This window comes from Scyliorhinus canicula, chromosome 12 (assembly GCF_902713615.1).
Source record: "Scyliorhinus canicula chromosome 12, sScyCan1.1, whole genome shotgun sequence".
Lineage (NCBI taxonomy): Eukaryota > Metazoa > Chordata > Chondrichthyes > Carcharhiniformes > Scyliorhinidae > Scyliorhinus > Scyliorhinus canicula.
In genome coordinates, this window is record NC_052157.1 from 72,185,850 (window position 1) to 72,206,373 (window position 20,524).

Here is a 20,524-nt window from a genome sequence, read left to right on the forward strand (position 1 = left end):
CTCGGAGAATCGGCGCAAATGGCGCGCGGTGATTCTCCTGCCGGTCGCCGTTTCCGACACTACAGGTTCCCACCACTGCCATCCCCCCTGGTTGCTGCTTGCCAGAACTGTGCGGGAACACTGGTGGAGCGGCCTGTGGGGGAGGGTGGGCTCCTTCACTGGGGGGAGGGCCGCATCGGGGCCCACCGATCGGCGGGCCGGCCTCTATCCCCCTTTCCCCCCCCGGCCTACTCCTTCCGCGGGCCGCCCCAGAACACCGATGCCATGTTGGTGAGGGGCCGGCGTGCGTAAGAAGTTTCCCGTGCATTCGCAGGATGGCGCGGCCCAACTGTGCATGCGCAGGATTGAGCTGCCCCATGTGCGCATGCGCGGGTTGGCGAGGCGCCCATTTGGCGCCGCGTAAGTAGGCTGGTGCAGTGTGAATAGGTCGTGCCCGGGACCTGTTTGCGCCGTCGTGAAACGCGTCGGCGTTCACGTTGGCGCAGGCACTTACTCCCGGGAGCGGAGAATACCGCCCGTAAGCTTCAGACCAACAGCAATGATTTTATATTAAAGCAAAATATTTCTTAAATGAAAAATACATTTAAATGCAGGAATGCCTTCACATAGTTAACAGTACTTTCAAAGATTTACCATAAGATTTTAGCTTAAGTAAATTAGAACATCAAGTGTCCTTTTTAAAATTTCTCAACCGATCTTAGCTCAAGTTAGAATGGTTATTGATTTTTGAATCAAAATCCAAGTAAATGTATGACCCAAAATACTACGCCTGACATATTTTCCAAAGTGTGCGAGATTTAATATGGATTTAGAAGTAACATGAGAAGTACTGAAAGGAGGGGGGAAAAGAGTGCGTGGCATGTGTATATGGCAATAATGTAATTAATTTGGGGGTCGAGTAAATTCAAACCTTGGATTTCTGGTAGACTTGATGCTGCAACAGTTGAAGATCCGCAGTCAGAATGAAAAGTGAATGCTGAGCTGTACAGTCAATTCATCAGAAGCTGAATTAAACAAACAAATGCCCAAAGATCTGTAACAATCAACCCTGCACCTTGAGTACTGTGTTCTATCCGGTGACTTGAAACACAGTGAGCAGATTCAAATGGTGGAAACAGAGCAAATGTGCGCAGGTGGAGGTGATAGGCAAACCTGTGTCAAGAAACACTAAAGTAATTTGTGCTGATCTAATGTAAAGGGCGGCATGGTGGCAAAGTCGGTTAACACTGACGTCTCACAGCGCCAGGGACTCGGGTTTAATTCCAGCCTTGGGTCATGTCTGTGTGGAGTATGTATGTTCTCCCCGTGTCGGCGTTGGTTTCTTCCGGTAGTTGCAGTTTCCTCCCACAGTCCAAAGATGTGTGGGTGATGTGGATTGGCCATGATAAATTGCCCCTTAGTGTCCCGGAATGCTCTGGCACATGGCTACCTGTGAGTCGGCAACCCTGTGCTGGGCCTCAAACAGCGAATGCAGAGAATGCCCCAGGCCTTGGCCATGCTGATCCATAGACAAAACTCTCCCCACCTCTCAACCCTAAAATGCATCCACTGTGGATGCCACCCATGCAGTGTTGGCCGGGTGGCATGCATGGTCGGCACCAGCCCCTACTGCTGCACGGGGTTGGACTCCTCCACCTGCACCTGCAGGTACTGGATGCTCGCTGACAACCCCTCATGTACTCCATGGCTCTGTGGCTGGGACTGTCCATTCCATAAATCCGAAACCCGTCGCTATGGCAGCTAATTCCTGGGGTCAGCCGACCCTCCGATCATCCGTCCCCTCGGGAGTTCCTACCTCCACCTGCTGAACCAGAGCAGCTGTGCAGTGCTCACCAGAGAGAGTCCCAGGAGCCTCTACACGAAAGTGCCCAACCGAGGTGAGTGTCTCTGGGATGGGGGAGACAGCTGTGATGGGAAATCACTGTCACCATCAGACTCGGGTTCTGGGGTGTCATGGGTCTCGGTTTGAGGGCTGCTCTCCTCATCAGTGCGCGGCTCATGGCGTGGGGGGGGGGGGGTCAGTGGCTGTGGCACTGGCAGGGGGCAGGCAACACCAGATGGACCCGCAAGACACAAGACAAGATGCATGATTAGATCCCGGACTGGGGAGAGTGGGGAAGTATGGGGGCGAGGATGGTGTGGGAGTGAGGGTTTGGGATGGGGCTGGGGGTAGGGATGGGGGTGAGGGTGTAGTTGTGGGGGAGGGCATGTAGGAGTGAGGGTGAGGGGGTGAGGGAGTGAGGGTCGGGTGAGGGTGGGGGAGAGAGCTGTGTGGGGGTGGGGATGAGGGCGAGGGTGGCGTGATGGTGGTGGTGAATGTTGTGTGGGGTTGGGGTTAAAGGTGAGGGTGGTGGTGAGGGTAGTAGTATGGGTGTTGTGCGGGTGTTGGTGGGGGTGTAGTGAAGGTGGAATTGCGGGTGGTGGGGTGAAGGTGAGGGTAGTGTGGGGTTGGTGTTGAGGGTGGTGTTGGGCGGTAGTGATGAGGGTGGTTTTGAGGGGTGGTGTTGGGGAGGTGGTGTTGGGGTGTCAGAGATTGCTACCAAGTCAGAGTGGTTGGTGATTTGGAGAGGAAATTCCAAGTGATGTTCTTCCCGTGTGTCAGCCAACCTCGGGCTCTAGTAGGTAATAATCCTGGCTACGGAAGGTGCTGTCCAAGGTGAATTCCCACAATGCATCTTATAGATGGTGACGATTAATAATTTTGATTGACAAGAAATTCAGGGAGAGGGAGGGAAACTGGAGTTAAGGTCACAATCACATACATTGTGATATTGTAATAGCAGAGCAGACTCGATGGGCTGAAGGGCATTACTCTTGAACCTATTTGTTAAGTTTTTATGTGTTCTGATATTGGTCTAACCTGGGGGTCAATGTACTGGAGGCAACTGAAATCCTTGTGCTCAGGTTTCGAGAGGGGGAGGTGAGCCACGCCAAGGAAGTATTTCAATAGTTTTCGTGCACAGATAATAAATATACAAAGCATAAAATGCAGATGCACATTCCTCTTCTCATGAATTGCAGTGCCTCACTGGCCACTACCCAGGGTGATCTGGCTTTATTTATATCTAATTAGAGCACAAAGACTTCTCTCGGGGTGGCTCACTGCTAAGCTTGGAAAACATTGATATCTTCAGGGTTATACTGTGAAATTCCTCACTAACAGAACTCACATTATTTTGAACATAAATGTGCACAAGGAAACATGGGAAACCAACATGTAGGGAAAGCACAGGTTACTTGATGGCAATCATATTAATCAATTGAAATAAGAAAATAATTTGAAAAAGTAATATATTCACTCTTTTGTGGGATGTGGGACTCGTTGACTAAGTCAGCATTTATCGCCCAGCCCAAGCTTCCCTCCAGACGTTGGGTGCAAGGTGCCTCCTTGAACCACTGCACTCTCTGATGTGTAGGTACACCAACACGGAATGCCAACACGGGGCAGTACGGTAGCACTGTGGTTAGCACAATTGTTGCATAGCTCCAGGGTCCCAGGTTCGATTCCCGGCTTGGGTCACTGCGTGTGCAGAGTCTGCACGTTCTCCCTGTGTGTGCGCGGGTTTCCTCCCGCAGTCCAAAGATGTGCAGGTTAGGTGGATTGGCCATGATAAATTTCCCTTAGTATCCAAAATTGCCCTTAGTGTTGGGTGGGGATACTGGGTTATGGTGATAGGGTGGAGGTGTGGGCTTGGGTAGGGTGCTCTTTCCAAGAGCCGGTGCAGACTCGATGGGCCAAATGGCCTCCTTCTGCACTGCAAATTCTATGATTCTAACACTGCTGTTATGGAGGGAGTTCCAGAATCTTTACCCAGTGACAGTGAGGGAACGGTGACATATTTCCAAGAAGGACGTTGAGTGAATTGGAGAGAAACTTCCAGGTGGTGGTGTTTCCAGATATATGCTGCTCTGGTCCTGCTAGATGGCAGTGGTTGTGTTTGGAAGGTGCTGCCTAAGGAACCATGGTGAGTTCCTGCAGTGCATCTTGTAAACGGTACACATGACTGCCACAGACCATTGGTGGTGGAGGGATTGAATGTTTGTGGAAGAGGTGCCAATAAAGCAGGCTGCATTGTCCTGGATGGAGTAGAGCTTCTTCAGTGTTGTGGACCTGCACTTGTCCAGGAAATGGAGAATACTCCATTGCACTCTTTGTAGATGATTGATAGGCTTTGGTCGTCAGGAGTCAGGTACTCGCCACAGAATTGCTAGACTCTGACCTGTCTTGTAGCCAAAGCTTTTATAAGGGAAGTCCTGTTAAATTTCTGGTCAATGGTAACCCCATAGGATGTTGATAGTGGAGGATTTAACATTGTTAATTCAATTACAGAACAAGGTTGGCAAATTGTTACTATTTATATGTTTCAACACTCCTGACCCCCATTCTATCATCAAAAGACACATTTGCTATTTTCCCCAGACTCTCAAGTTGCTTTAAAACCTGTGTCCTGTGAGAGTACCTTTAAGAAATGAGTGTTTATCAGTGATATCAGAGTGTGGGTGGAGCTGGGCTGTCTGTCTGCTTTTACTTTTGCTTTAGGCTGTTTGCTACAGGGTGTGTTTGGTATTGGAAAAGCTGCAATCACAGCAAGATGTGTATGAATCTCTGCAAGCTTATCAATATCCATTTGGTGATTTCTAAGTGGTAACTGTTCTCAATAGTGAAGTTAAACCTGATGTCTTTTTGTAAAGAGGGTTCTTTTTGTCTTATGGATGTTACAAGGAAAGATTAAGAGTTACTTACAGAGTACTGTATTCTTTGGGGGATTTATTGGTGTTGATAGTTGTTAAGATGTTTACTGTGGATTTATAAAGTGTTAACTGGTTTTGTAACTAAACAGCGTTTTAATTTAAAAGTGCTGCAGAGCTCTGCTGCATCACACCTGCAGAGTTCTGTTGCATCACACCTGCAGAGTAGGGCCATGTGCTCCCCATACCACAATCTATTCAAAGTTGTGGGTCAGGTGAACTCCATGATACACTTTGGAGCTCTCTAAATCCTGGCCCATAACACCTGTTGCACCGCCAACGGGCGGCACAGTAACACAATGGTTAGCACTGTTGCTTCACAGCACCAGGAACCCAGGTTTGATTCCCTGCTGGGTCACTGTCTGTGCGGAGCCTGCATGTTCTCCCTGTGTCTGCGTGGCTTTCCTCCGGGGGCTTCAGTTTCCTCCCACAAGTCCCGAAAGACGTGCTTGTTAAGTGATTTGGACAGTCTGAATTGTCCCTCAGTGTACTCGAACAGGCGCCGGAATGTGGTGACTGGGGGATTTTCATAGTAACTTCACTGCAGTGTAAATGTAAACCTACTTGTGACACTAATAAAGATTACTGGGCGCGATTCTCCCAAACAGGGAGAAATCGTAACGCTGGCGTCAAAAACGGGCGGGTTTGACGCCAGCCTCCCCCTCCCCGACCGGGAACCGATTCTGGTCCCCGGTCGGGGCTAGCATGCCGCGGCCGTGAACTCCGGCATCGTGGGCGTAACGAATTTCGTTAAGCCCGCTTGCCAGAGTTTGCGACGGCTGACGCGTCACATGACGTCAGCCGCGCATGTGCGGATTGGAAGACTCCAACCCGCGCATGCGCGGATGACATCATCGCACATTTGCGTGAAACCCGCGCATGCGCGGGCCGGGATGCCCCTCAGCCACCCCGCGAATTGATACAGCGGGGCGGCGGAAGGACAAAGAGTGCGCGGGAATCGGACCCGCTGCCCACGATCAGTGCCCACCGATCGCGGGCCCATGGCACCCTTGGCACGGCCGTGGTACTGCCGTGCCAATCGGTGCCATGGTTGCCAAGATCCGAACTTTAAGGCCGTTTTTACGAACGGCCAGACCAGGTGTGTTTGCCGTTCGTAAAAACGGCCGTAAAGGGCTTGGAGTTTGGCCCATCGACCAGCTGAGAATCGCTGCTCGCCGTAAAAAAACGGCGGGTGCAATTCGTGTCGGGAGTCGGGCGTGGGGGGGGGGGGAGAATAGCAGGAGGGCGTCAGACTAGCGTGGCCGTAAAAATTTACGACCCCCGCTATTCTCCGCACCGTCGTGAGTGCGGAGAATTGCGCCCAGTATTCTTTTGCAGTGCTGCTGAAAGGACATCTACCTGAAATTTTAGGCTGGATTCTTCCGCCTCACCCACCCCAAGATCACCACGGGCAAGACTCGGACAGTGGAAAAGTCCACTGACCTCGGGCGAGGTTCACTGGTCTCCGAGCAGGCACAGCTGGAGAATCCCGCCCTTTAACCTTTATTTCCGTCTCCACTGATGCTGCCTCATCCAGAGTATTTCCAGATTCCTTGCTTTCAATTTTGTATGCCTTCCGGACAGATTGAGAATGTGAACATTAGATGTCAAAACAACTGGAGGCCATTTGACCCCCCCACCCCCATCGCTAACCTGCTCCACCAGTCAATGAGATGATCACTGACCTGATTGTGGAATCCTTTTCTGTCTGTTTCGTTAAACAAAAATTGGACTGCAATTTTGATTTTGGGGTTTTCTAAAAGATGAAAGGAAACATGAGTAACTACTGGCATGTCATCCTGAGGATTTTCTTCAATAATTATTTTATGCTTTTTGCCTCAATCAGAGCATTTCTTTGCTGCCTGAGGTGAAGTTCTGGGGTGGCTAGGAATTGTAGAGTTAGGATTCCTGTACTGGATCACCCAATGTTTCCTGTTGGGAAGGCTGAACTGTTTGTGTCTGGTCCCACAGCACACTTACCTTCATTTGTCATTTGACTCTCAGTTGTTTTGTTGGTAGTCACTGCAGTTGTATTGATTGGAGCTGGAGTCAAAGTGCCAGTTGCAACTGGGGTCAAGGTGCTGTTTGCAACTGGGGTCAAGGTGCTGTTTGCAACTGGGGTCAAGGTGCTGGCTGCAACTGGGGTCAAGGTGCTGGCTGCAACTGGGGCAGATGTACTTGAACCTAAAAACAAGATAGTGGGACAAATTTTGTTCGTTAAATTAAGGTGTTTAATTTGTTTTGGAGCAATTAGGTGTCTCAGGGACCACAGATATCAAAGGACTACATGATCCTTCTGTCAGATATTACCAGAGGTGAGGAAATTACTGCTTATCTTTCAATGATTGGATAATTTCAGGTGTGTTATTATTTTTATAATAGCAAGGGTGGATAGACACAAAGGAAAAGATAGAGCTGTCAATTTGACATCAGTTGTTGATATTTACTGTAATTTATTATCATGCACATTGAGCTCCTAAACAAATGCACACTTCATTAAAAGTAGCGAGGGCTTTTGCATGATCACGATGAAGGAGCATAGAACTAGGTAACGTAGATCATGCAAACATACAGACATAAAAACAAGGAGCAGTAGAAGACCATTCAGCCCCTCATGCCTGCCCCTCCACTTAATAAGATCATGACTGATCTAAGAGTCCCCTCACACTGTACTCCCCGAATACCTATCATTCTCTTGTTTACCATAAATCTCACCATCTCTGCCTGAAATATATTCAAAGGCTCTGCTTCCAACAGATTTTCTCAAAGAGAGATCCAAAGTCTCACAACCCTTTGAGTGAAAAAAAACATCTCATCTATATTTCTAAAAATAAGAGGTAACTCATTTAACAGTCACCCCTAGCTCTGGATTCTCCCACAAGAGGAAACATCCTCTCCATATCCACCCTGTCAAGATCCCTCGGGATCTTATATGTTTAGGGGCTGTTTAGCACAGGGCTAAATCGCTGGCTTTGAAAGCAGACCAAGCAGGCCAGCAGCACGGTTCGATTCCTGTAACAGCCTCCCCGAACAGGCGCCGGAATGTGGCGACTAGGGGCTTTTCACAGTAACTTCATTTGAAGCCTACTCATGACAATAAGCGGTTTTCATTTCATTTTTTCATTTCATTTCATGTTTCAATTAAGTCGCCACTTGCTCTTCTAAACTCCAGTAGATACAAGCCCAGCCTGTGCAATCTTCCCTCTTAAGACACCCAGCCCATTCAAGGTATTAGTCTGGTCAACTTGCTCTGAACTGTTTGAAACGCATTTTCATTCTTCGTTGAATAAGCTGATCAATACTTCAAATGTGGCCTCACAAGTTCCCAGTACAACAGAAACATAACTCAAGGGTTGTTAAAAAGGCATACGGTGTGTTAGCTTTTATTGGTAGAGGGATTGAGTTTCGGAGCCATGAGGTCATGTTGCAGTTGTACAAAACTCTGGTGCGGCCGCATTTGGAGTATTGCGTGCAGTTCTGGTCGCCACATTATAGGAAGGATGTGGAAGCATTGGAAAGGGTGCAGAGGAGATTTACCAGGATGTTTCCTGGTATGGAGGGAAGATCATATGAGGAAAGGCTGAAGGACTTGAGAGGCTGTTTTCGTTAGAAAGAAGAAGGTTAAGAGGTGACTTAATTGAGGCATACAAGATGATCAGAGGATTAGATAGGGTGGACGTTGAGAGCCTTTTTCCTCGGATGGTGATGTCCAGCACAAGGGGACATAGCTTTAAATTGAGGGGAGATAGATATAGGACAGATGTCAGAGGTGGGTTCTTTACTCAGAGAGTAGTAAGGGCGTGGAATGCCCTGCCTGCAACAGTAGTGGACTCACCAACACTAAACGCTTTCAAGTGATCATTGGATAGGCTAATGGACGATAAGAGAATAGTGTAGAGGGACTTTAGAGGGGTTTCACAGGACGGCGCAACATCGAGGGCCGAAGGGCCTGTACTGTGCTGTAATGTTCTATGTTCTATAACCTTTCAACTTTTGTATTAAATTCTCCTTGCAGAAAACAATAACATTTTCTTTGTTTTCCTATTTACTTGCTGTACCAGCTTAATGGCCTTCTGTGATTCAATAACCAGGATATCCAGATCGCTCTGCACCATGGTGAAAGAACATAGAATTGTGAATTGTGCAGAGTAGGTAATTGATGACAAATGTTAATTACAATTTGTGAGGAGGTGTTCTGCAAGATGTATAGGGAATGTCCGTCAGTGTTACCTTTATTAATTCCGCAGCCATTTAAAAAATGCTAAGCTTCAGAAGAAGAAGTTATGAAAAAACATGAGAAGGCATGGAATTGATCATTGGTATGGAAGCAGGTCAGAGATTCATGGTAATGGTTTTCATTATGTACATCAATATTATCTGGATGAAGTTTGTATTATTCCTGGTGTCTGAATAAAACTCGTAGTCTTACAGTTGAAGCAGATGCTTTATTTAGTAAGTTTGTTCTCTCTCCAGCGATTATACTATATGTTACATCTGAGCTATCTGTCTGTGTCCTGCTCACCGGCTGCCATTCCTGTGAAGAGTGCCCCTTGACTTCCTGTTTGTCTATTATATATCTCTGGTGCTCCCTCTAGTGTTTACTTAGTTGTAGTGTATTAACATTAACCCCTTGAGTATCTACAGTGATGGATATTACTCCAAAGTTGTATCTCAAAGATTGCAGATGGCACAAGATTAGGAGGAGTGTTGTGTTGTGCAGACTGAAACAGGACATTTCAGTGGCCCATAGACTGATTAGGTGAATGGGCAAACCTGTGGCAAGCAGGGTTCAATGTGGGAAGTTTGAGATTATGCACTGTGGATCAAGAAAAAACAGAATATTTTCTAATGGTGAGGGGTTAGACATTGTAGAAGATTGATCTGCCGTAGTCGAACAGTACAATTGTGGATTGCTGGTGTTGGTGTTTATTAAATTAATCAGTCGGTTCATTCTGTCATGAATTGAAATTTAAAATGTAATAAATATAGAACAAATTTAAGGAATTAATCCAACTCCGATTTCTAACTTCTCAAAATTTAGCCAGATTTCTGAAGATGTATCATATTGGACTTGAAACTTTAACTCTGTTTCTCTCTCCAACCCTGCTGTCAGACCTGCAGAGTTTTTCCAGCAATTTCTGATTTTGTTTCTCATACATCTTTGATTTGATTTGATTTAGTATTTGTGGTAGTCACCGCTATTGTATTATATACTGCATACGAGGGTATTATGGTAAGGCCCCTGTACTACAGGTACGAGGGTCGATCCCTGCCTGCTGGCTCCGCCCAGTAGGCGGAGTATAAATGTGTGGGCTCTCCGAGCTGCAGCCATTTGGCTGCACTATCACGCAATATTCAAGCGTATGCCCCCGACCGCCCGGCCCACCCCTCCTGGACATCGTGGACTCTGCCAGCGAATGCACTACCGTGCACCCCGTCAGTGACTGCCCCCAGCCAACTCCAGGCCTGCGCCACACGGCAACCACACAACCCCGGGGGATCCAAGTGCTAGTTCTGCAGATAGACAAAGCAGCCCTGACAACGCTGCCCGGCACGGAGCGCGCTCCTCAAGGCCTGCGGTAAGAAAGGACATTTTGCTGCTGTGTGTCAGGCCCGCTGGGTCACCGCCGTTGCTCCGGCGCCCCCGATGTGCGACTCACGGGCGCCGCAATCTGTCTCACCGCAGCCCTCAAATGGCCTGTGGGCCCCGCCATCTTCCTCGCCCCAGACCACGTGTGGCCCGTGGGTGCCGCCATCTTGCTCCCCTCCGTAAGCACGGGCGGATACACATGGCGGGCCCATTGGTTGAGAGGGTACAGCTACTCCACGTGAACCCGCAGTTCACCTACATAGCATACCCCGATGGCCACCAAGGCGCAGTCTCCCTTCGGGACCTGGCACCAGCTGGGTCCCCGCACACCCCTCCCTCGGTCCCGACACCACCCTCCCCCCCTCCCCCCCCCGGCACACCCCACCACAGCCCCCGCTCCAGGACGATCCACAGTCTCCTTGGTCCCACACGTGTATGAAGATGAGGTCAACACGCTCCCTGAGTCACCGACGACCGAACCAACGCCGGCATCAACACCACACCTCCAGCGCTCGCAACGGCGGATCAAGGTGCCCGACCGTCTAAATTTGTAGACTCTTTCTCAATGTTTTTAACAACCTGTATATAAATAGTTTCCAACAAATTGCATGTAAATAGTTTCTACCACCCCCACTGGACTCTTTTTTAACAGGGGGGTGAGTGTGGTAGACACCACTGTTGTATTATATACTGCATACGAGGGTATTACGGCAAAGCTCCTGTACTACAGGTACGAGGGTCGATCCCTGCCTGCTGGCTCCGCCCAGTAGGTGGAGTATAAATGTGTGGGCTCTCCGAGCTGCAGCCATTTCGGCAGCAGCTGCGGGAGGCTACACATCTCTGTGTAATAAAGCCTCGATTACTCTCTACTCTCGTCTCATCGTAATTGATAGTGCATCAGTATTGTCACATGTATTAGTATACAGAGAAAAGTATTGTTTCTTGAATGCTATACAGCAATGCTTACCGTACATAGGGAAGGACGGAGAGACTACAGAATGTAATGTGACAGTCATAACAGGGGTGTAGAGAAAAGATCAACATAATACGAGGTAGGCCCATTCAATTGAGGTTGGTGTAATAGTTGAAGCTTCAATCAATACACTGACCCCAGCACCAACCAGTACGCCGACCCCAGCTTCAAATAGTACACTGACCCAAGCTTCAAGTTGAAGCTGGGGTCGGTGTATTGGTTGAAGCTGGGGTCAGTGTGCTGGTTGAAGCTGGGGTCAGTGTGCTGGTTGAAGCTGGGGTCAGTGTGCTGGTTGAAGCTGGGGTCAGTGTGCTGTTTGAAGCTGGGGTCAGTGTGCTGGTTGAAGCTGGGGTCAGTGTGCTGGTTGAAGCTGGGGTCGGTGTACAGGTTGAAGCTGGGGTCGCTGTGCTGGTTGAAGCTGGGGTCAGTGTGCTGGTTGAAGCTGGGGTCAGTGTACAGGTTGAAGCTGGGGTCAGTGTGCAGGTTGAAGCTGGGGTCAGTGTGCTGGTTGAAGCTGGGGTCGGTGTGCTGGTTGAAGCTGGGGTCAGTGTGCTGGTTGAAGCTGGGGTCAGTGTGCTGGTTGAAGCTGGGGTCGGTGTGCTGGTTGAAGCTGGGGTCAGTGTGCTGGTTGAAGCTGGGGTCGGTGTAATGGTTGAAGCTGGGGTCAGTGTGCTGGTTGAAGCTGGGGTCAGTGTGCTGGTTGAAGCTGGGGTCAGTGTGCTGGTTGAAGCTGGGGTCAGTGAGCTGGTTGAAGCTGGGGTCAGTGTGCTGGTTGAAGCTGGGGTCAGTGTACTGGTTGAAGCTGGGGTCAGTGTGCTGGTTGAAGCTGGGGTCAGTGTGCTGGTTGAAGCTGGGGTCAGTGTACTGGTTGAAGCTGGGGTCAGTGTGCTGGCTGAAGCTGGGGTCAGTGAGCTGGTTGAAGCTGGGGTCAGTGTACAGGTTGAAGCTGGGGTCGGTGTACAGGTTGAAGCTGGGGTCAGTGTGCTGGTTGAAGCTGGGGTCGGTGTGCTGGTTGAAGCTGGGGTCGGTGTACAGGTTGAAGCTGGGGTCAGTGTGCTGGTTGAAGCTGCGGTCGGTGTACAGGTTGAAGCTGGGGTGGGTGTGCTGGTTGAAGCTGGGGTCGGTGTGCTGGTTGAAGCTGGGGTCGGTGTACAGGTTGAAGCTGGGGTCGGTGTGCTGGTTGAAGCTGGGGTCGGTGTGCTGGTTGAAGCTGGGGTCGGTGTGCTGGTTGAAGCTGGGGTTGGTGTGTTGGTTGAAGCTGGGGTCGGTGTGCTGGTTGAAGCTGGGGTCGGTGTGCTGTTTGAAGCTGGGGTCAGTGTGCTGGTTGAAGCTGGGGTGGGTGTGCTGGTTGAAGCTGGGGTCAGTGTGCTGGTTGAAGCTGAGGTCAGTTTGCTGGTTGAAGCTGGGGTCAGTGTGCTGGTTGAAGCTGAGGTCAGTTTGCTGGTTGAAGCTGGGGTCAGTGTGCTGTTTGAAGCTGGGGTCAGTGCGCTGGTTGAAGCTGGGGTCGGTGTGCTGGTTGAAGCTGGGGTCAGTGTGCTGGTTGAAGCTGGGGTCGGTGTGCTGGTTGAAGCTGGGGTCGGTGTGCTGGTTGAAGCTGGGGTCAGTGTATTGGTTGAAGCTGGGGTCGGTGTGCTGGTTGAAGCTGGGGTCGGTGTGCTGGTTGAAGCTGGAGTCAGTGTACTGGTTGAAGCTGGGGTCAATGTGCTGGTTGAAGCTGGGGTCGGTGTGCTGGTTGAAGCTGGGGTCGGTGTGCTGGTTGAAGCTGGGGTCAATGCGCTGGTTGAAGCTGGCGTCGGTGTGCTGGTTGAAGCTGGGGTCAGTGTGCTGGTTGAAGCTGGGGTCGGTGTGCTGGTTGAAGCTGCGGTCGGTGTGCTGGTTGAAGCTGGGGTCGGTGTGCTGGTTGAAGCTGGGGTCGGTGCGCTGGTTGAAGCTGGGGTCAGTGTACTGGTTGAAGCTGGGGTCGGTGTACATGTTGAAGCTGGGGTCGGTGTGCTGGTTGAAGCTGGGGTCGGTGCGCTGGTTGAAGCTGGGGTCAGTGTACTGGTTGAAGCTGGGGTCGGTGTACAGGTTGAAGCTGGGGTCAGTGTGCTGGTTGAAGCTGCGGTCAGTGTACATGTTGAAGCTGGGGTCGGTGTGCTGGTTGAAGCTGGGGTCGGTGCGCTGGTTGAAGCTGGGGTCAGTGTACTGGTTGAAGCTGGGGTCGGTGTACAGGTTGAAGCTGGGGTCAGTGTGCTGGTTGAAGCTGGGGTCGGTTTGCTGGTTGAAGCTGGGGTCAGTGTATTGGTTGAAGCTGGGGTCGATGTGCTGGTTGAAGCTGGGGTCGGTGCGCTGGTTGAAGCTGGGGTCAGTGTGCTGGTTGAAGCTGTGGTCGTTGTGCTGGTTGAAGCTGGGGTCGGTGTGCTGGTTGAAGCTGGGGTCAGTGTGCTGGTTGAAGCTGGGGTCTGTGTGCTGGTTGAAGCTGGGATCAGTGTGCTGGTTGGAGCTGGGGTCAGTGTGCTGGTTGAAGCTGGGGTCAGTGTGCTGGTTGAAGCTGGGGTCAGTGTGCTGGTTGAAGCTGGGGTCGGTGTGCTGGTTGAAGCTGGGGTCGGTGTGCTGGTTGAAGCTGGGGTCAGTGTATTGGTTGAAGCTGGGGTCGGTGTGCTGGTTGAAGCTGGGGTCGGTGTGCTGGTTGAAGCTGGAGTCAGTGTATTGGTTGAAGCTGGGGTCGGTGTGCTGGTTGAAGCTGGGGTCGGTGTGCTGGTTGAAGCTGGGGTCGGTGTACTGGTTGAAGCTGGGGTCGGTGCGCTGGTTGAAGCTGGGGTCAGTGTGCTGGTTGAAGCTGGGGTCGGTGTGCTGGTTGAAGCTGGGGTCGGTGCGCTGGTTGAAGCTGGGGTCAGTGTGCTGGTTGAAGCTGGGGTCGGTGTGCTGGTTGAAGCTGGGGTCAGTGTGCTGGTTGAAGCTGGGGTCAGTGTGCTGGTTGAAGCTGGGGTCAGTGTGCTGGTTGAAGCTGGGGTCGGTGTGCTGGTTGAAGCTGGGGTCGGTGTGCTGGTTGAAGCTGCGGTCAGTGTACAGGTTGAAGCTGGGGTCGGTGTGCTGGTTGAAGCTGGGGTCAGTGTACTGGTTGAAGCTGGGGTCGGTGTACAGGTTGAAGCTGGGGTCAGTGTGCTGGTTGAAGCTGCGGTCGTTGTGCTGGTTGAAGCTGGGGTCGGTGCGCTGGTTGAAGCTGGGGTCAGTGTGCTGGTTGAAGCTGTGGTCGTTGTGCTGGTTGAAGCTGGGGTCGGTGTGCTGGTTGAAGCTGGGGTCAGTGTGCTGGTTGAAGCTGGGGTCGCTGTGCTGGTTGAAGCTGGGGTCAGTGTACTGGTTGAAGCTGGGGTCGGTGTGCTGGTTGAAGCTGCGGTCGTTGTGCTGGTTGAAGCTGGGGTCGGTGTGCTGGTTGAAGCTGTGGTCAGTGTACAGGTTGAAGCTGGGGTCGGTGCGCTGGTTGAAGCCTGGGTCGGTGGGCTGGTTGAAGCTGGGGTCAGTGTGCTGGTTGAAGCTGGGGTCGGTGTGCTGGTTGAAGCTGGGGTCAGTGTGCTGGTTGAAGCTGGGGTCAGTGTGCTGGTTGAAGCTGGGGTCGGTGTGCTGGTTGAAGCTGGGGTCAGTGTGCTGGTTGAAGCTGGGGTCGGTGTAATGGTTGAAGCTGGGGTCAGTGTGCTGGTTGAAGCTGGGTCAGTGTGCTGGTTGAAGCTGGGGTCAGTGTGCTGGTTGAAGCTGGGGTCAGTGAGCTGGTTGAAGCTGGGGTCAGTGTGCTGGTTGAAGCTGGGGTCAGTGTACTGGTTGAAGCTGGGGTCAGTGTGCTGGTTGAAGCTGGGGTCAGTGAGCTGGTTGAAGCTGGGGTCAGTGTGCTGGTTGAAGCTGGGGTCAGTGTACTGGTTGAAGCTGGGGTCAGTGTGCTGGCTGAAGCTGGGGTCAGTGAGCTGGTTGAAGCTGGGGTCAGTGTACAGGTTGAAGCTGGGGTCGGTGTACAGGTTGAAGCTGGGGTCAGTGTGCTGGTTGAAGCTGGGGTCGGTGTGCTGGTTGAAGCTGGGGTCGGTGTACAGGTTGAAGCTGGGGTCAGTGTGCTGGTTGAAGCTGCGGTCGGTGTACAGGTTGAAGCTGGGGTGGGTGTGCTGGTTGAAGCTGGGGTCGCTGTGCTGGTTGAAGCTGGGGTCGGTGTACAGGTTGAAGCTGGGGTCGGTGTGCTGGTTGAAGCTGGGGTCGGTGTGCTGGTTGAAGCTGGGGTCGGTGTGCTGGTTGAAGCTGGGGTCGGTGTGTTGGTTGAAGCTGGGGTCGGTGTGCTGGTTGAAGCTGGGGTCGGTGTGCTGTTTGAAGCTGGGGTCAGTGTGCTGGTTGAAGCTGGGGTGGGTGTGCTGGTTGAAGCTGGGGTCAGTGTGCTGGTTGAAGCTGAGGTCAGTTTGCTGGTTGAAGCTGGGGTCAGTGTGCTGGTTGAAGCTGAGGTCAGTTTGCTGGTTGAAGCTGGGGTCAGTGTGCTGTTTGAAGCTGGGGTCAGTGCCCTGGTTGAAGCTGGGGTCGGTGTGCTGGTTGAAGCTGGGGTCAGTGTGCTGGTTGAAGCTGGGGTCGGTGTGCTGGTTGAAGCTGGGGTCGGTGTGCTGGTTGAAGCTGGGGTCAGTGTATTGGTTGAAGCTGGGGTCGGTGTGCTGGTTGAAGCTGGGGGTCGGTGTGCTGGTTGAAGCTGGAGTCAGTGTACTGGTTGAAGCTGGGGTCAATGTGCTGGTTGAAGCTGGGGTCGGTGTGCTGGTTGAAGCTGGGGTCGGTGTGCTGGTTGAAGCTGGGGTCAATGCGCTGGTTGAAGCTGGCGTCGGTGTGCTGGTTGAAGCTGGGGTCAGTGTGCTGGTTGAAGCTGGGGTCGGTGTGCTGGTTGAAGCTGCGGTCGGTGTGCTGGTTGAAGCTGGGGTCGGTGTGCTGGTTGAAGCTGGGGTCGGTGTGCTGGTTGAAGCTGGGGTCGGTGTGCTGGTTGAAGCTGGGGTCAGTGTGCTGGTTGGAGCTGGGGTCGGTGTGCTGGTTGAAGCTGGGGTCGGTGTGCTGGTTGAAGCTGGGGTCAGTGTACTGGTTGAAGCTGGGGTCAGTGTGCTGGTTGAAGCTTGGGTCAGTGTACTGGTTGAAGCTGGGGTCGGTGTACAGGTTGAAGCTGGGGTCAGTGTGCTGGTTGAAGCTGCGGTCAGTGTACATGTTGAAGCTGGGGTCGGTGTGCTGGTTGAAGCTGGGGTCGGTGCGCTGGTTGAAGCTGGGGTCAGTGTACTGGTTGAAGCTGGGGTCGGTGTACAGGTTGAAGCTGGGGTCAGTGTGCTGGTTGAAGCTGGGGTCGGTTTGCTGGTTGAAGCTGGGGTCAGTGTATTGGTTGAAGCTGGGGTCGATGTGCTGGTTGAAGCTGGGGTCGGTGCGCTGGTTGAAGCTGGGGTCAGTGTGCTGGTTGAAGCTGTGGTCGTTGTGCTGGTTGAAGCTGGGGTCGGTGTGCTGGTTGAAGCTGGGGTCAGTGTGCTGGTTGAAGCTGGGGTCTGTGTGCTGGTTGAAGCTGGGATCAGTGTGCTGGTTGGAGCTGGGGTCAGTGTGCTGGTTGAAGCTGGGGTCAGTGTGCTGGTTGAAGCTGGGGTCAGTGTGCTGGTTGAAGCTGGGGTCGGTGTGCTGGTTGAAGCTGGGGTCGGTGTGCTGGTTGAAGCTGGGGTCAGTGTATTGGTTGAAGCTGGGGTCGGTGTGCTGGTTGAAGCTGGGGTCGGTGTGCTGGTTGAAGCTGGAGTCAGTGTATTGGTTGAAGCTGGGGTCGGTGTGCTGGTTGAAGCTGGGGTCGGTGTGCTGGTTGAAGCTGGGGTCGGTGTACTGGTTGAAGCTGGGGTCGGTGCGCTGGTTGAAGCTGCGGTCAGTGTGCTGGTTGAAGCTGGGGTCGGTGTGCTGGTTGAAGCTGGGGTCGGTGTGCTGGTTGAAGCTGGGGTCAGTGTGCTGGTTGAAGCTGGGGTCGGTGTGCTGGTTGAAGCTGGGGTCAGTGTGCTGGTTGAAGCTGGGGTCAGTGTGCTGGTTGAAGCTGGGGTCAGTGTGCTGGTTGAAGCTGGGGTCGGTGTGCTGGTTGAAGCTGGGGTCGGTGTGCTGGTTGAAGCTGCGGTCAGTGTACAGGTTGAAGCTGGGGTCGGTGTGCTGGTTGAAGCTGGGGTCAGTGTACTGGTTGAAGCTGGGGTCGGTGTACAGGTTGAAGCTGGGGTCAGTGTGCTGGTTGAAGCTGCGGTCGTTGTGCTGGTTGAAGCTGGGGTCGGTGCGCTGGTTGAAGCTGGGGTCAGTGTGCTGGTTGAAGCTGTGGTCGTTGTGCTGGTTGAAGCTGGGGTCGGTGTGCTGGTTGAAGCTGGGGTCAGTGTGCTGGTTGAAGCTGGGGTCGCTGTGCTGGTTGAAGCTGGGGTCAATGTACTGGTTGAAGCTGGGGTCGGTGTGCTGGTTGAAGCTGCGGTCGTTGTGCTGGTTGAAGCTGGGGTCGGTGTGCTGGTTGAAGCTGTGGTCAGTGTACAGGTTGAAGCTGGGGTCGGTGCGCTGGTTGAAGCCTGGGTCGGTGGGCTGGTTGAAGCTGGGGTCAGTGTGCTGGTTGAAGCTGGGGTCAGTGTGCTGGTTGAAGCTGGGGTCGGTGTGCTGGTTGAAGCTGCGGTCGTTGTGCTGGTTGAAGCTGGGGTCGGTGCGCTGGTTGAAGCTGGGGTCAGTGTGCTGGTTGAAGCTGTGGTCGTTGTGCTGGTTGAAGCTGGGGTCAGTGTGCTGGTTGAAGCTGGGGTCAGTGTGCTGGTTGAAGCTGGGGTCGGTGTGCTGGTTGAAGCTGGGGTCGGTGTGCTGGTTGAAGCTGGGGTCGGTGTGCTGGTTGAAGCTGGGGTCAGTGTGCTGGTTGAAGCTGGGGTCAGTGTGCTGGTAGAAGCTGGGGTCAGTGTACTGGTTGAAGCTGGGGTCGGTGTACAGGTTGAAGCTGGGGTCAGTGTGCTGGTTGAAGCTGCGGTCGTTGTGCTGGTTGAAGCTGGGGTCGGTGTGCTGGTTGAAGCTGGGGTCAGTGTGCTGGTTGAAGCTGGGGTCGGTGTGCTGGTTGAAGCTGGGGTCGGTGTGCTGGTTGAAGCTGGGGTCAGTGTGCTGGCTGAAGCTGGGGTCGGTGTACAGGTTGAAGCTGGGGTCAGTGTGCTGGTTGAAGCTGGGGTCGGTGTGCTGGTTGAAGCTGGGGTCGGTGTACAGGTTGAAGCTGGGGTCGGTGTACAGGTTGAAGCTGGGGTCAGTGTGCTGGTTGAAGCTGGGGTCGGTGTGCTGGTTGAAGCTGGGGTCAGTGTGCTGGTTGAAGCTGGGGTCAGTGTGCTGGTTGAAGCTGGGGTCGGTGTACAGGTTGAAGCTGGGGTCAGTGTGCTGGTTGAAGCTGGCGTCGGTGTACAGGTTGAAGATGGGGTCAGTGTGCTGGTTGAAGCTGGGGTCGGTGTACTGGTTGAAGCTGGGGTCAGTGTGCTGGTTGAAGCTGGGGTCGGCGTGCTGGTTGAAGCTGGGGTCAGTGTGCTGGTTGAAGCTGGGGTCAGTGTGCTGGTTGAAGCTGGGGTCAGTGTGCTGGTTGAAGCTGGGGTCAGTGTACTGGTTGAAGCTGGGGTCAGTGTGCAGGTTGAAGCTGGGGTCAGTGTGCTGGTTGAAGCTGGTGTCAGTGTGCTGGTTGAAGCTGTGGTCGTTGTGCTGGTTGAAGCTGGGATCGGTGTACAGGTTGAAGCTGGGGTCAGTGTACTGGTTGAAGCTGGGGTCAGTGTGCTGGTTGAAGCTGGGGTCGGTGTGCTGGTTGAAGCTGGGGTCAGTGTGCAGGTTGAAGCTGGGGTCGGTGTGCTGGTTGAAGCTGGGGTCAGTGTACTGGTTGAAGCTGGGGTCAGTGTGCTGGTTGAAGCTGGGGTCAGTGTACTGGTTGAAGCTGGGGTCAGTGTGCTGGTTGAAGCTGGGGTCAGTGTGCTGGTTGAAGCTGGGGTCAGTGTGCTGGTTGAAGCTGGGGTCAGTGTGCTGGTTGAAGCTGGGGTCAGTGTACTGGTTGAAGCTGGGGTCAGTGTGCTGGTTGAAGCTGGGGTCGGTGTGCTGGTTGAAGCTGCGGTCGTTGTGCTGGTTGAAGCTGGGGTCAGTGTGCTGGTTGAAGCTGGGGTCGGTGTACAGGTTGAAGCTGGGGTCGGAGTGCTGGTTGAAGCTGGGGTCGGTGTGCTGGTTGAAGCTGGGGTCAGTGTGCTGGTTGAAGCTGGGGTCAGTGTGCTGGTTGAAGCTGGGGTCAGTGTGCTGGTTGAAGCTGGGGTCGGTGTGCTGGTTGAAGCTGGGGTCAGTGTGCTGGTTGAAGCTGGGGTCAGTGTACTGGTTGAAGCTGGGGTCAGTGTGCTGGTTGAAGCTGGGGTCAGTGTACTGGTTGAAGCTGGGGTCAGTGTGCAGGTTGAAGCTGGGGTCGGTGTGCTGGTTGAAGCTGGGGTCAGTGTGCTGGTTGAAGCTGGGGTCGGTGTGCTGGTTGAAGCTGGGGTCAGTGTACTGGTTGAAGCTGGGGTCAGTGTGCTGGTTGAAGCTGGGGTCGGTGTACAGGTTGAAGCTGGGGTCAGTGTGCTGGTTGAAGCTGGGGTCAGTGTGCTGGTTGAAGCTGGGGTCAGTGTGCTGGTTGAAGCTGGGGTCGGTGTGCTGGTTGAAGCTGGGGTCGGTGTGCTGGTTGAAGCTGGGGTCGGTGTGCTGGTTGAAGCTGGGGTCAGTGTACAGGTTGAAGCTGGGGTCGGTGTACTGGTTGAAGCTGGGGTCGGTGTGCTGGTTGAAGCTGGGGTCGGTGTACAGGTTGAAGTTGGGGTCAGTGTGCTGGTTGAAGCTGGGGTCGGTGTACTGGTTGAAGCTGGGGTCAGTGTGCTGGTTGAAGCTGGGGTCAGTGTACTGGTTGAAGCTGGGGTCAGTGTGCTGGTTGAAGCTGGGGTCAGTGTGCAGGTTGAAGCTGGGGTCAGTGTGCTGGTTGAAGCTGGCGTCGGTGTGCTGGTTGAAGCTGGGGTCAGTGTGCTGGTTGAAGCTGGGGTCAGTGTGCAGGTTGAAGCTGGGGTCAGTGTGCTGGTTGAGGCTGGCGTCGGAGTGCTGGTTGGAGCTGGGGTCCGTGCGCTGGTTGAAGCTGGGATCAGTGTGCTGGTTGAAGCTGGGGTCGGTGTGCTGGTTGAAGCTGGGGTCAGTGTGCTGGTTGAAGCTGGGGTCAGTGTAAGGGTTGAAGCTGGGGTCAG

General features: G+C 53.1%; 1 protein-coding gene across 2 annotated transcripts in view; it reads right to left on the reverse strand.

Moving 5' to 3' along the window:
- Positions 1-20,524, reverse strand: part of LOC119975272 (urokinase plasminogen activator surface receptor-like) — an 80,925-nt gene that overhangs the window by 796 nt on the left and 59,605 nt on the right. Inside the window, exons 6-7 of one of the 2 annotated variants that reach the window (XM_038814982.1) lie at positions 6,730-6,933; positions 6,435-6,505 (exon numbers count right to left, since the gene is read on the reverse strand). In XM_038814982.1, coding sequence (XP_038670910.1) covers positions 6,435-6,505; positions 6,730-6,933 — 275 coding nt within the window. The remainder of the gene's footprint in view (positions 1-6,434; positions 6,506-6,729; positions 6,934-20,524) is intronic. The other variant, XM_038814981.1, reaches the window with a different exon arrangement.